Source organism: Durio zibethinus, chromosome 20 (genome assembly GCF_047325235.1).
Source record: "Durio zibethinus cultivar Kanyao isolate XHJ-2024 chromosome 20, ASM4732523v1, whole genome shotgun sequence".
Lineage (NCBI taxonomy): Eukaryota > Viridiplantae > Streptophyta > Magnoliopsida > Malvales > Malvaceae > Durio > Durio zibethinus.
Window position 1 is genome coordinate 462,329 of NC_143181.1, and position 13,752 is coordinate 476,080.

The 13,752-nt window shown below is 34.9% G+C and overlaps 2 protein-coding genes across 4 annotated transcripts; both read left to right on the plus strand.

Moving 5' to 3' along the window:
- The first annotated feature begins 3,732 nt into the window (after positions 1-3,732).
- LOC111315216 (Phosphofructokinase family protein) lies at positions 3,733-9,189 on the plus strand. The gene is made up of 19 exons (XM_022916787.2): positions 3,733-3,891; positions 4,615-4,787; positions 4,997-5,109; positions 5,439-5,513; positions 5,608-5,721; positions 5,805-5,872; positions 5,983-6,066; positions 6,298-6,351; positions 6,498-6,578; positions 6,671-6,764; positions 6,851-6,924; positions 7,058-7,168; positions 7,265-7,309; positions 7,400-7,456; positions 7,743-7,847; positions 7,930-8,046; positions 8,265-8,368; positions 8,462-8,627; positions 8,828-9,189. The coding sequence occupies exons 1-19, from the start codon at positions 3,802-3,804 to the stop codon at positions 8,951-8,953; spliced, it is 1,851 nt and encodes a 616-aa protein (XP_022772522.1). The 5' UTR covers positions 3,733-3,801; the 3' UTR covers positions 8,954-9,189.
- A 203-nt stretch (positions 9,190-9,392) lies between these two features.
- LOC111315217 (protein FAR1-RELATED SEQUENCE 5-like) lies at positions 9,393-13,489 on the plus strand. 3 transcript variants are annotated; one of them, XM_089749035.1, is made up of 2 exons: positions 9,393-12,637; positions 13,231-13,489. In XM_089749035.1, exons 1-2 carry the CDS (start codon positions 10,571-10,573, stop codon positions 13,339-13,341), a joined length of 2,178 nt encoding a protein of 725 aa, XP_089605161.1. In that variant the 5' UTR covers positions 9,393-10,570; the 3' UTR covers positions 13,342-13,489. The 3 variants fall into 3 exon arrangements, with proteins under 3 accessions (XP_089605161.1, XP_089605162.1, XP_089605160.1); XM_089749036.1 differs by having other exon boundaries at positions 9,783-12,637; positions 13,236-13,401; XM_089749034.1 differs by having other exon boundaries at positions 9,794-12,637; positions 12,882-13,280.
- Positions 13,490-13,752: the final 263 nt, after the last annotated feature.

The window sequence follows — 13,752 nt, forward strand, 5'->3', positions numbered from 1 at the left end:
TGAGAAAAATATATTTAATCGAAACACTTCTACGTACGAAACTTATTCTACTTTCAAAGTAGTTGAAATGGAAAAATTAAGTTAGTATGATGAAAATTATTAAAAAATCATATTCATTACAGACTAGACATCCATCTAAACCCATTTTCATAACACACATTCATGGATAAATTATGAAAAAGAATAATAAAATAGAACAATTTAATTTATTTATATTAAATTTGATCTATACAATCAAACCATAATATTTTAATGATTAGTAATATATAAATTTCACTAAACTATCAAATATATAAATTATTTCAAAACAAATATAAATCTTAATAATATATAACTTATTTCAAGATGATCATTGGCTATTAGTAATATATGAATTATAACCTCAAATTAATATAAATAATTTTTATATCTATAATTATTATTAAAATTTAGAAAATATTAAATATAAAACATCCATACAAATATATATATAAATATTAATACACTTTAGACCCAAATTAACCAACCCTAAATCTTACACATCTAAAAGTTAATAAATATATAATTTATTTATATTAAGTTTGATCAATACAATCAAACCACAATATTTCAATAATCAGTAATATATAAATTTCACTAAACTATCAAATATATAAAATATTTCAAAACAAATATAAATCTTAATAATGTATCACTTACTTCAAAATGAGAAAGCTATTAGTAATATATAAATTATAACCTCAAATCATTATTAATTTTTTTTAATTTTTATAATTATTATTAAAATATAGAAAATATTAAATATAAAATTTCCATACAAAATTATATATATAAATATTAATACACATACAACTTAAATTAACCAACCCTAAATCTTACATATCTAAAAGTTAATAAATATATAACAAAACCCAACAAATATCAATAAAACTTTCACAAATAAAAAATAAATAACTCAACAAATTAAAATAAAAACCCTAAAACTAATACTAAAAATAAATCCAAACAAAAATTAACAATACGCAACATTAATACTTAACAAAAAATCCAATAAAAATATATCACCAACAAATTTTAACAAATATATAACCAAAACCTAAATAAATTTTAACAAACATAAAACTAAAACCCAAATAAATTTCATCAAATAATTAACTAATAAAAACTCAACACATTGATAACCAAAACCTAAACAAATTTTAATAAATTTATAACAAAAAATTAAATCCTAAACTCAATAAATAAACTCAACAAAAAAAAAACATAAAATAAACTCATTAAAAAGAACTCACCGGAATTAGTTAGGGGACAAGGTTGCTGCATTGACAGTAAAGTGATAGCGGGGAAAAAGGGAGGGAGAGATAAGGTGGCGGTGATGGTGGTAGGGAGAAAGGGAAGGAAGGGGAAAGAGGTAGAGTGTGAGAAGGGAGGGGAGGGGAGGGGAGGGGATAATTAGGGATTTAAAAATTTGAAGGCAAAGTTAAAGGGCCGACGATGAGGGGGAAAGTGGGAGAAGGGAGGGGAGGAGGAATGGGATAATTAGTTGAAGGGCCGATAGTTTGAGAGTTTTGAAATTTTTAATTTTAACGACGATTTTATCAACAGAATTTTTCATCGGTAATAAAAAAATTTTGACTTTTATTAACAGTTTACTGATGAAATTTCTATTAATAATGTCCAAAAAAAAATTTTAAATTTTTTTTACAATGAATTTTTTCATCAATAAGTAAATATGTGGCTAAAATTGGTAGCAATTTAGGCAAGACTTTTAGCTATGGATTACTTATGGATTTTATTCCACCAATAAAATTCGTCAATATTTCATCAATAAACGTGTTTTAAAAATTCTGTTGGTATTCCATCGGTAAATCTGTCTATAATAACCTTTTTTTTATAGTGGTGTTAGATTCCAATAGAGACTTAAAAAAAATAAATGATCAACAAATAACTAGCAAATTAAGCATGAGAAGTTACTCATGCTTGTAAAAGGGTGGGCACTCAAACTAGAAAATAGTAACATTGAAAAAAACCTAAATTTTGAAAATTAAATGAATGTTACTATTGAAGAATATTTTTGTTGAAATAAGAACAAACCTGAAAAACAATCTCCTATGATGTAAGTATTGTGCTGGGTAAATGGTGAAACTCAAACTGGATCTGCAACAAAATTCCTTATGACAAAAGCTTTGTGTTTGTAAAAGGATGATATTGAGATTGAACAAACAAGCAAAAACGAAAAAAAAAAAAACTAATTACAGAATTTAATATGAGTGCCTATTAGTTTTTTGGGAGGAAGCCAAATGCATTTTCGAACATCAATGATGTTTTTATAAAACATTAAAATCAATTAAATTGATTCTAAATGAAATTTGATGAAATCAACTACAAACTGTAATAGGTTACTGATTTAATAATCAGATACTTTGAATCTGAAAAGAATCGATTGATATTCCATTTTCTCTTCAAAGGTAAACAAATATGTAAGTTGATCTTAATTATTGAAGAAAATCAAATGGTCTTTTAGATAAAGTGGAAGCATTAAAGAGGATTAATGGGTTTGGGTTTTTTTTTTTTTTTACAAATATGTAGATGCATTGCAAGCTTCCATAAAATAAAGATACAAATGCATTTAATGATGAAGATACATATATGTTTAATGATGAAGTAAAAGCCAAAGATTCTCCATTTTACACCCAAAGTATTTAAAACTCTTTAGCTAGTTTATTAATTGAAGAAAAAAAATTAATAAATGCAAAGTAAACATAAGGGTAGAAAACAAAAGAAAAAGGATACTTAATGGACTTGACACATATAATAATGATGAATTGTACCTGATATGAATAGTGATAGAAGGCAATCGGTTTATGTGGAATTTATGTAGCATTATTTACGTATCACCATTTTAGGCAATAGGAGATGAAAATATATATATGTTAGATTATTGCTAAAAAAAATTTTATAGTTGCAAAAGTAATATTTGTAGCAGCATATAACATAGTTGATAAGAAAAAAAATCAGTAGGAAACGGGGACTGATGGCCAGGCAGTGGGCCTGGGGGAGGGGGGTGCCAACAAAAGTACAAATAGAGGGGCAAAAACATAAAGAGCATTAGGTGGGTAAGATTAGACTTGAGAGATACGATAGCTTGGGGCGTTGGGCATGGGCCCTTGCTTGGTGAATGACCCAATGGACTTTCATGAATCTACAGGAATGTCTTCTTTCGTAAAAAAATCCTTGTTTCTTGTTTAGCATATTCCTTCCACGCGAATTAATTAATTGTCATTTGACTTTTTGGGGTGCTAGTTCTAATTTTCTATACCTTTAATTTCAATTTCACACCCTATTACATAAAGTTTAACAAAATCTATGTTCCAAAGAAAAGAAAGGATTCTATAATCATGAAAAGATAAAATAAATGAAAATTTTTTTAGAGGTTTTATGGGGTTAAAAATCATGGTAATTATAAATTTCTAACAAGTAATAATCAAGTTATGTTTGGAATTTCTATTATTCTTATAATAATAATAATAATAATAATAATAATAAAATATAATAATATTGTAATTTGGGGAAAGAAGATGTGGCAGTAGCGTAATAATAGAAAGGGGAAGGGGTATTGATTGGATTGCGCAACGCAAAAAGGAGTGAAGTTGGTTTGGTGGTATCGATCGCCCAACCCAATTCAAAGCGGCGCAGTTTGCAGTGTGAGCGAGTAGTTGAGATATAAAAGGGGAGTTCACCCTACCCAAACGCAACAATCAGCAAGCATCTATCAGAGCAACAGCTACTGTTCTACCCATTTTTAAATCACCAAGAAAGAAAATGGACTCTGATTTCGGCATTCCCAGAGAACTTTCCGATCTTCAGAAACTCCGATCTCAATACCAACCACAGCTCCCTCCATGCCTTGAGGTCCCTCCCTCCCTCCCTCCCTCCCTCTCTCTCTCTCTCTCTCTCTCTCTCTCTCTCTCTCTCTCTCTTTTGGGCTATTTTCATGTCATTTCTTTGCTGCTTAGATCTTATATCTATCGATGGTTATATTATGATTCTAATAATTACTTATATGTTAACAGATCTCCGTCTCTTTCTCTTCCGCTTTCAATACCATTCTTGCTATTGCTAAATTCTAATCACGATTCACGCATCGCATCTTTCTAATCTTATTATTATTATTATTCCGACACATAGTGTCCAAATTTCTGTTTTTCCTCGTGTTCATATAATAGAATTTCTACATATACATTCACTGTTAGTAAGTATGGTGCTAAGTAATGATAATGTCAATACCCGTGCTGTGCTGAACTGCTGATGAGTCATGACTCATGCACTTGCAATTCCTTTTTGGGACCAAACCAAATACTAGTACTTTTGCTGCCAACAAACAGCTTTTTGAATTGGTTAGATTTACTCGTATCTTAGGCCGACCTCTCTTTCCTTATAGTAATTCGCTTTTGCATGCCCACTAATTAGATTTGACCAGCTATCACGCCACTATAGACTAGACACCCACTTGCTCTTATTTTCTTCTTTCCTTAATCCTCATTTTTATTTTCTGTACACTCCGTTTCCTGTAATTTTGAATATCATAGATAAAAATGAATTACAACATGACTAGCAATTTATTTCATGATTCAGGGAACTACTGTCAGGGTTGAGTTTGGTGATGCCACTACAGCTTTAGACCCAGCTGATGCTCATACCATTGCCCGTGCTTTTCCACATACTTATGGCCGCCCCTTGGCTCACTTTCTCAGGGCAACTGCAAAAGTACCTGATGCTCAGATTATAACTGACCATCCAGCTATTAGGTGCTTATTTATATCACACTTCATGATTTTTTTCCCTTCCACTTTTAAGGGTCATTTTTAAAGCAATTGCCTTTGCTTGTTGCATCATTTTCTTCGTCCTTAGCACTTTCTGTGGAATTATTGGCCTTGATTCATGGATGTATGCCATATGTATAAAAAAATTTTTTTTTTCTTATTTGTCTAATGACCCTAACCTTCTTAAATAACAGGGTAGGACTTGTCTTTTGTGGGAGACAATCCCCTGGTGGGCATAATGTCATATGGGGCCTCCACAAAGCTCTCAAAATCCACAACCCTAACAGCACTTTGCTTGGCTTTTTGGGTAAGCTGCATTCTTAGTTTAAAAGATGTTATACAACCAGTGCGACAATAAGCATACAAGTGCACACACTCGCAACACATACATAATTATATATACACCGTAGATACGTACATGTCCATAAATAAATAGTGCGTTCCCTTGATGTAAATGTATCTGTTCTAGAAAACTCTTTCTAGTATATATTATGGCTACTCTCCTTATATATTCCACATGTTATGATGTGCATAGTTTGTTTTTACTTTTTCTATTACTCCATTACTATACCAGTGTATGTTTTTGCTTTCTTTTCTCTATGTGACAATTGATTCTTTTTCTGCTTCTGCTAACAGGTGGTACTCAAGGTTTATTTGCACAGAAAACTCTAGAGATTACTGATGATGTTCTTTCAACCTACAAAAATCAAGGTAGGTGCTTTCATGAAGCAATGTTATCTAAAAAATCTTTGATTTCATATGGCTCTGTAATCTAACAAACTGTAAAATGTGTTTGCTTGACAAGGTGGTTATGATCTTCTGGGACGAACACAAGATCAAATTAGAACAACTGAGCAAGTTAATGCTGCACTAACTGCATGCAATGATTTGAAGTTGGATGGCCTTGTCATTGTTGGAGGTGAATTTAATTTTCAAGATTTTGTAAACATGTTATTGTAAATAATTAGAAGTTACTAAGTAAGAGTTCTACTTGGTTTGTAGGTGTAACTTCAAACACAGATGCTGCTCAACTTGCTGAAACATTTGCTGAATCTAAATGTCTAACAAAGGTAACCTGCTTGACAAGATTCTCTGTACCATAACAGTTATTTAGGTGCATCTGTCTCTGTTATAATTGGTGGTTTGCCACAGTACCTTGAATTGTGTCTAATGTTTGCAGGTGGTTGGTGTTCCTGTTACACTGAACGGAGACCTCAAGAATCAATTTGTGGAAACTAATGTTGGTTTTGATACAATATGCAAGGTATTAATCTTAAATGTTTAGGAGTTTACACTGCAGTAGGAGTTAAAGAAAATTTAAGGAGAAAAAACAATAAGCACATTGGGGAATGGTTGACTTGAGCATAGAGCACTATTGCCTTTGACATTGGGTTATTTTATGTCTTGCTATTTCTTTTATATTATGGCATGTCAGATGGACTCCCTGGTATTCTAGTATGGTGTTTTGTACTCATTCTCTTCGCATTACATGCAGGTTAATTCCCAGCTCATCAGCAATGTCTGCACTGATGCTCTCTCGGCAGAGAAGGTAAGTTGTTTGCATCCTAAGATGGTATCTCCTGGAATCTATGTTGGCATCCGGTCATTCAAAGTTTTGAAAGAAGCCAGTAAGAGCTGTAGACTAGTTTGGTTATAGCTTTCTATTGCCTTACACTGGCTTATTTTCTTTTTCAGTATTATTACTTTATCCGTCTTATGGGAAGGAAGGCATCACATGTTGCCCTGGAATGCACCCTCCAATCTCATCCAAATATGGTCAATTTTTTGCTTGCTAGTTCTATAATTACATATAGCTACCATAAAGATGTCTATTTTTCATTTCTTAACATTTGATATATTTTTAACAGGTAATTCTTGGTGAAGAGGTGGCTGCATCAAAGCTTACTCTTTTTGACATAACAAAGCAAATTTGTGATGCAGTTCAAGTCCGAGCAGAGCAAGGTCAATATTTCAAGTTGCTTTTTAATTTCATGTTAGAAAGAGCTTCGTTGTCATTGTTGTTTTCTGACCTTGTGTAATTGGACCAGACAAGAACCATGGGGTCATCCTTCTGCCTGAAGGGCTTATAGAGAGCATTCCTGAAGTGTATGCGCTGTTGAAGGTAGCTAATGTTTAACAGTGACTCTTCTCTAATTCCCTTCACATCCCTCTCGTTCTCAAGGGTAGAGGCTTCTTCTTATTTGAAGCTTCAATTTGACATTAACCTGTGGTTAAGTTGATGATTTTTACTTCAGGAAATTCATGGTTTGCTCAGGCAAGGTGTTTCTGCCGAAAAAATTTCATCTCAACTCTCACCTTGGACAGCTGCATTGTTTGAATTTTTGCCACCTTTTATAAGGAAACAGGTGCTGGTTCTAATTTCCTTTAATTCTTAATGATTAAAGATAAATCTATACCATTTAATGAGCTTAATGAGTGATGATGCCATGGTAATGTCACAGCTTCTCCTCCATCCTGAATCAGATGATTCTGCACAGTTGTCACAGGTCACTAGCTTGAGATATACTTACTTTCTATACGAGAAGAATCTATCAGATCTTTCAAATAACTGATATCGGTTCTGTCTACTCTTCCAGATTGAGACAGAGAAACTTCTGGCACACCTTGTAGAGAATGAAATGAATAAGCGCCTGGTAGGCGATAGTATTCCCCTTTTTGTTTTACAACCATGTCTTTTTTTTCTTTCTTGTTGACTCTAAGCTAAACTTTTCAAAACATTAAATGAGTGGCACAAAAAAGAAAACCATAACTCTTCCCCAAAAGAGCACTTTCCAAGTAACAAGTTCTTCTGCCTGTCTCCCAACATTTTCCGGAATGTTGTAATAATATTCCATTGAATCATTTTTAGTTAACTGTCTATCCTTATTGGGTTCCAAATTATGATTCTTTACTCACTGATTTCCCTCCTGTTGTGAGCAGAAAGCAGGCACTTACAAGGGGAAGAAATTTAATGCTATCTGCCACTTCTTCGGCTATCAGGCTCGTGGATCCTTACCATCAAAATTTGACTGTGACTATGCCTATGTATGCTACCATCAAAGCATTGTTATGTCTCCTTTGCCTTTGTTAATTTTCTCCTTTTATTAATACTATTACATATTCACAGGTTCTTGGACATATCTGCTATCATATTCTTGCAGCTGGTTTAAATGGTTACATGGCAACTGTAACTAACCTAAAGAATCCAGTGAACAAGTGGCGCTGTGGTGCTGCACCTATTACAGTTGAGTTTTTTATTTGCTTACAATAATCCATGGTATGGACATCAAAATACGACGACTTTTAATCACAATTTCCTTTCCCTCGCTGGGAGCATCCTTCCCTCTCATCTACCTTTTCATTTTTTTACTTTTTTGCTTTCTTATAGGCAGCCTGCCCATTTTGTTTCCTGACATATGCTCTCTATATGGCTTGACTTTGATTGCATTTGGTAAATCTTAGGCAATGATGACTCTGAAGCGCTGGTCTCAAAATCCCAATGCCTTGTCAATTGGAAAACCTGCTATTCATCCAGCTACTGTGGATTTGAAAGGCAAAGCGTATGAGTAAGTGTCATTCATTGCTTAAGTTGTAAGTGAAGCAGTGGCGATTCTAGATTTTAGGCATTCATTCTAATTTGTGTATGGCTATGATTCCAGGCTGCTGAGACAAAATGCAACAAGGTTTTTGCTGGATGATATCTACAGAAATCCAGGACCTCTTCAGTTTGATGGTCCTGGTGCTGATGCTAAGGCTGTAACCTTATGTGTTGAAGACCAGGATTACATGGGCCGCATCAAGAAACTACAGGAATATCTTGACAAGGTGTGTAATTTTCTGTTGCCTTTCAGTTGTGCAGAATTGTTCTTTTGGTTGCATATTACATGTTGCATTCAACTGGTATTTATGTTTATTTGTGCATGAAATATGTCTTTTTTTTGGTTTTGGTATTCACAAACCTTCAAATGCAGTTGCTATGGCAGTAGCTTTCTCATACAGTAGCACCATATGTGCATGTATTTCAGGTCCGTACCATTGTGAAGCCAGGGTGTTCTCAGGAAGTTCTGAAAGCAGCTTTAAGTGTAATGGCGTCTGTGACAGAGGTTCTCTCTGTGATGTCCTCTTCATCTGGCGGACAGACAACCCTTTGATACAACAGCATGCGAACATACCAGTTATTGTGCCCGTGGTCACATTTTTCTTAATTATCCTGAAAAGTGATAAACTGATTGAGTTACCCCTGACGTTTGTAGCATGTGTTTTGGAAGACGAGGTTCTGTGTACGGATTGATGCATGGTATTGGTAAACCACGCTTTATTGTTATTGTGGCCTCAAAGACATTGAAGTTATTACGTGGACAATAGCATCACTCGGTGCGACTGACGATCTTTGATCTTGGCTGATGCTTTTTTTGTAGAGATGTTACATGCATTGCATTGGTACTTCATCTCTCTCCAGTCTCCCCTTTTTCTCGGTTTAGGGTTTTTTTTTTTTTTTTTCTTTCATCTAAGATAAGAATATACTACTACCACTACTACAACTACTGCTACAACAACTACTACTACTTGCATGGTTCGACAGGGTTCGGGTAATAGTAAGACAGCGACATTCAAGAGAGAACATAAGGTACCTTTTTTATATGTGCTTACTGATTTAGTCAGAACGAATATAACTATAATTGCATTATTTAAACCCAAAATCATGTTCAAAGACAACAATGATAACAACAAATTAAGTCATATTTTATAATTTTGAGGTTGATTGGTTTAGAATAAGTCATAACCATAATTAAACAGTAAGCATTTCAATTTGAAAGTTTATTGAGACTTATAAGAAATAAACACGAGGTGAGTGAGGTGTGCAAAATCAAAAAATTACTATGCTGATGGTTTTTTTTTTGTAAATAAATATGATTACATTTCAATTTGTTTTTCCGCTAAAATGATTAAACTTTGAGGCAACATCTTTTTTTTTTTTTTTTTATATATATACAGTTTTCAGAATCCTGAGAAAATTGGATTGAAGATTTCAGCACTTTACTAATAAATTACATAATGATTGACTTTATTTTGCTTTTTCAAATTACCATTGTTGCGACAAGTTTTGGATACATTTTGATCAACTACAATATCATTTTTTTTTTATTTGTTAATCACTGAGATAAAAAATTCAGTGCTTTATTAACTATATATTACTTCTTCAAATAATGAATGTGGAGACAAATTTTGAACACATTTTAATCTGGGCGTTTAGGCCGAGGCACATGTCTAATCTCAATATTTTTATTTTTGTAATTTTTCAACTGAAATTCCAAATATGATTTTGGGAATAATAATTGGTAAATGGTAATTAGCAAAGTGGAAAGTTATCCCATCCGTGGTGTGAAGCTTGTAAATGAAATGGTTAAAGATGAGGAGGACAAGATGTGTGTTGCAGTTGCACATCACCTCAAAATTGAAAACCCTCAAACCCCCCCTAAAGTACCCACAAAATTCCCTCTCTTCTTTCTGCCCCAACGGAAGCTACTTTGCGCTTCTGATTTCTGTGCAGCAGCAGCAGCAGCAGCATCCGCCCTCTCCAAAATCCTCATCTCGGGTCAGTTTATTTCTTCCCACTAATTCTTCAGCTTTTAAATGCTATGAATGAATATCGAATATGACACCATACCCAATCCTGGAACCCAATAACCATTTGCAAACTTATGATTCTTAACTCCTAAAAAGATATAATGATATATGATTAGTAGGAGTCCCAGAGCAATAGTCAAATGGATATTCGTCCTGTAATAGATGAGTTTGATGACGACGCTACTGCCCTTGACTTGGAACACCCAATTCCTTTTGATCATTACAATCATGCCTTAGCCCAAACTCTTTCCACCCTGGGGGATCCCAATCTCGAGCCCTATGAAGGTATGGAATTTGATTCTGAACAGGCTGCCCGCATTTTCTACAATTCATATGCTCGCCGCATTGGTTTTAGCACTCGGGTTAGCGTTTACCAGCGCTCACGTCGTGATGGCTCCATCATATGCCGCCAAATTGTCTGCTCCCGCGAGGGCTTCCGTAGAGATGCCAGTCAGAATAGGTCCAAGCGCCAGCGTACCATCACTAGAGTTGGTTGTAAGGCCCAAATCACCGTCAAGAAGCAGACTTCTGGAAAATGGGCTGTCTCTAAACTTGTTAAAGAGCATACCCACGAGCTTGTGCCGCCAGATAAAGTGCATTGCCTTCGTTCACACCGGCATGTCTCTGGTCCTGCTCGCAGCCTCATTGATACACTTCAAGCTGCTGGGATGGGCCCAAGTGGAGTGATGTCTGTGTTGATTAAGGAATCTGGTGGAATCAATAATGTTGGTTTTACTAAAGTTGATTGCCAGAATTATATGAGTAGTAGTCGTCAGAGGAAACTTGGGAGTGGGGGTCAGGTTGTTTTTGACTACTTGAAGCGAATGCAAAATGACGATCCTGCCTTCTTTTGTGCTGTCCAAGGTGATTTTGGTAACTCAACAGGAAACATCTTCTGGGCTGATGCTCCTTCTAGAATGAATTATAATCATTTTGGGGACACTGTTACATTTGATACGACATATAGAACAAACCGATACCGTGTTCCTTTTGCCCCTTTCACTGGGTGGAATCATCATGGACAGCCTGTGTTGTTTGGATGTGCTTTGCTTCTTAATGAGTCAGAGTCCTCTTTTGTTTGGTTGTTCCAGACTTGGCTAGCTGCAATGTCTGGCCGCCATCCTATTTCAATCACGACAGACCAAGATAGGATCATAAGAGCAGCTGTTGCACAAGTTTTCCCAGGGACCCGCCACAGATTTTGTAAATGGAATGTGTTTAGGGAAGCTCAGGAGAAACTTTCTGATGTATATCACTTGCACCCCTCTTTTGAAGCAGACTTCCAAAGATGCATCAATTTAACGGAGACAGTGGATGAGTTTGAGTCATGTTGGGAATCCCTTCTTCTAAAATACAGTCTTGGAGAGAATGAATGGCTTCAGTCAATGTACAACACTCGACAGCATTGGGTACCAGTTTATCTTCAGGACACATTCTTTGGGGAGACGTACATAACTCAACGAATTGATATTGCAAACTCATATTTTGATGGTTACATAAATGCGTCAACTAATGCCCAGGTTCTGATTAAGCAATATGAAAAAGCAGTTGCAAGTCGATATGAAAAGGAAGTAAAGGCGGATTATGATACATTAAATACAGCACCAGCTTTAAAAACTCCATCTCCTATGGAAAAACAAGCAGCCAACCTTTACACAAGGAAAATATTTATGAAATTCCAAGAGGAATTGGTTGAGACTCTTGCTTATCCTGCAACTGCAATTGATGACACAGGATTAGAAGTAATGTATAGGGTGGCGAAATTTGGAGAAGACCATAAAGCACATTTTGTGAAGTTCAGCATTTTCAGAAAGAAAGCTAGCTGTAGCTGCCAAATGTTTGAATTTTCAGGCATTATTTGTAAGCATGTATTATCAGTTTTTAGGGTAACAAATGTTCTGACATTGCCATCTCATTATATCTTAAAACGGTGGACAAGAAATGCAAAAAGTGGGGTTGCAGTGGATGGTTGCGCTGTAGAAATGCAAAGTAATAGTCAGGTGTCCTATGCTGCACGTTATGACAACCTGTGCCATGAAGCCATTAAATTTGTGGGAGAGGGGACAGAATCAATACATACTTTTCTCGTTGCTAAGGATGCTCTTCATGAGGCTTCAAAGAAGGTTGCCTCTGCAAAAGAGCATGATTCTGAAGTCACAAAAAATATTCCTTTTAGTACGGGCCAGCTGCTTCATTCTGGCTTTGAGGTCAGTTCCTTATTCATGATATATTCTCTTTAATTGGCTTCTGTATCATAGCATTGATCTTTACTGTTCGGACTTTGCATCCATCCTGCAGTTTTTTTTTTTTTTTGTGTGCATTGAAATAAGGCATTATAGGTGAGTTTAAGATATAGTGAAATGCTTTTAAAACCATGAGTTATTGTGGGAAATTTTGGAAAGTAAAGCAATATAGGGAGTCAAATTGGTGTTCCTTTTGGCTTGGTTGCAGGATGAGGAGAAGAAAATTCAGGAATTAAGTGTAGAGTTGGAAGATGCAAGTAGAAGGTGTGAAGGGTATCGTGCAAAACTGGTAGATGTTTTGAAAGATATGGAGGAACAGAAGCTAAAGATGTCAGTGAAGGTTCAGAATGTGAGGCTCATTCTAAAAGGCTAAAAAAAATAAAGAGTTGCACTGGGTTCATGTAACTAACTGACTAGCTAGCTAGCTTTAGTGAAAACCAAAAAGTTGGAGGGGCGAGATAGCAGCTATTGCCTATTGTATTTCTTTCTTCTTAAAAGTAATTTATGTTGCATTTGCATAGATCGAGAGTATTTGTAATTATGGTATTATTATGTAGTGCAGGCACTGCCTTTGTGGGCCCATAATCCAGAGATCACTTGAAGCCCAGCTGATGATATTTGTTTGTTCTTTTGCTTTTTGTATATATATACTAGTCTCAAACCATTAACAAATATCCTAAGCAACCCAATTGCAATGAAAAGACACTAGTCATAAAATTATGCTTCAATTTCACAAATGACCGACTAATAATGATATAATCTAATGTATTGATGATGTACATACATGTTATGCTACAATAGAAAACGTTTCTGTCATCATATTTTTTGCGACATTTTATTTACTTAGTAGAAAAAATGAAAAAAAAAAAAAATGAAAAGGTAATATAGAAGATTAATTAATTTACTAGCGACGAAGCAAAAGCCCAGGCCTGCTGAGGAAGTTGGGCTGGGCTGAAAGAAGTTGCCGTTGGAGTGAGTCTTGTGATATGATAGAAGAAAGTAGGAAAGAGAAACAAAGAAATGGAGAAGCAAAGGCAAACCATGGGCAATGCAGGGAGAAAGCGACTGGGAAGATCGTA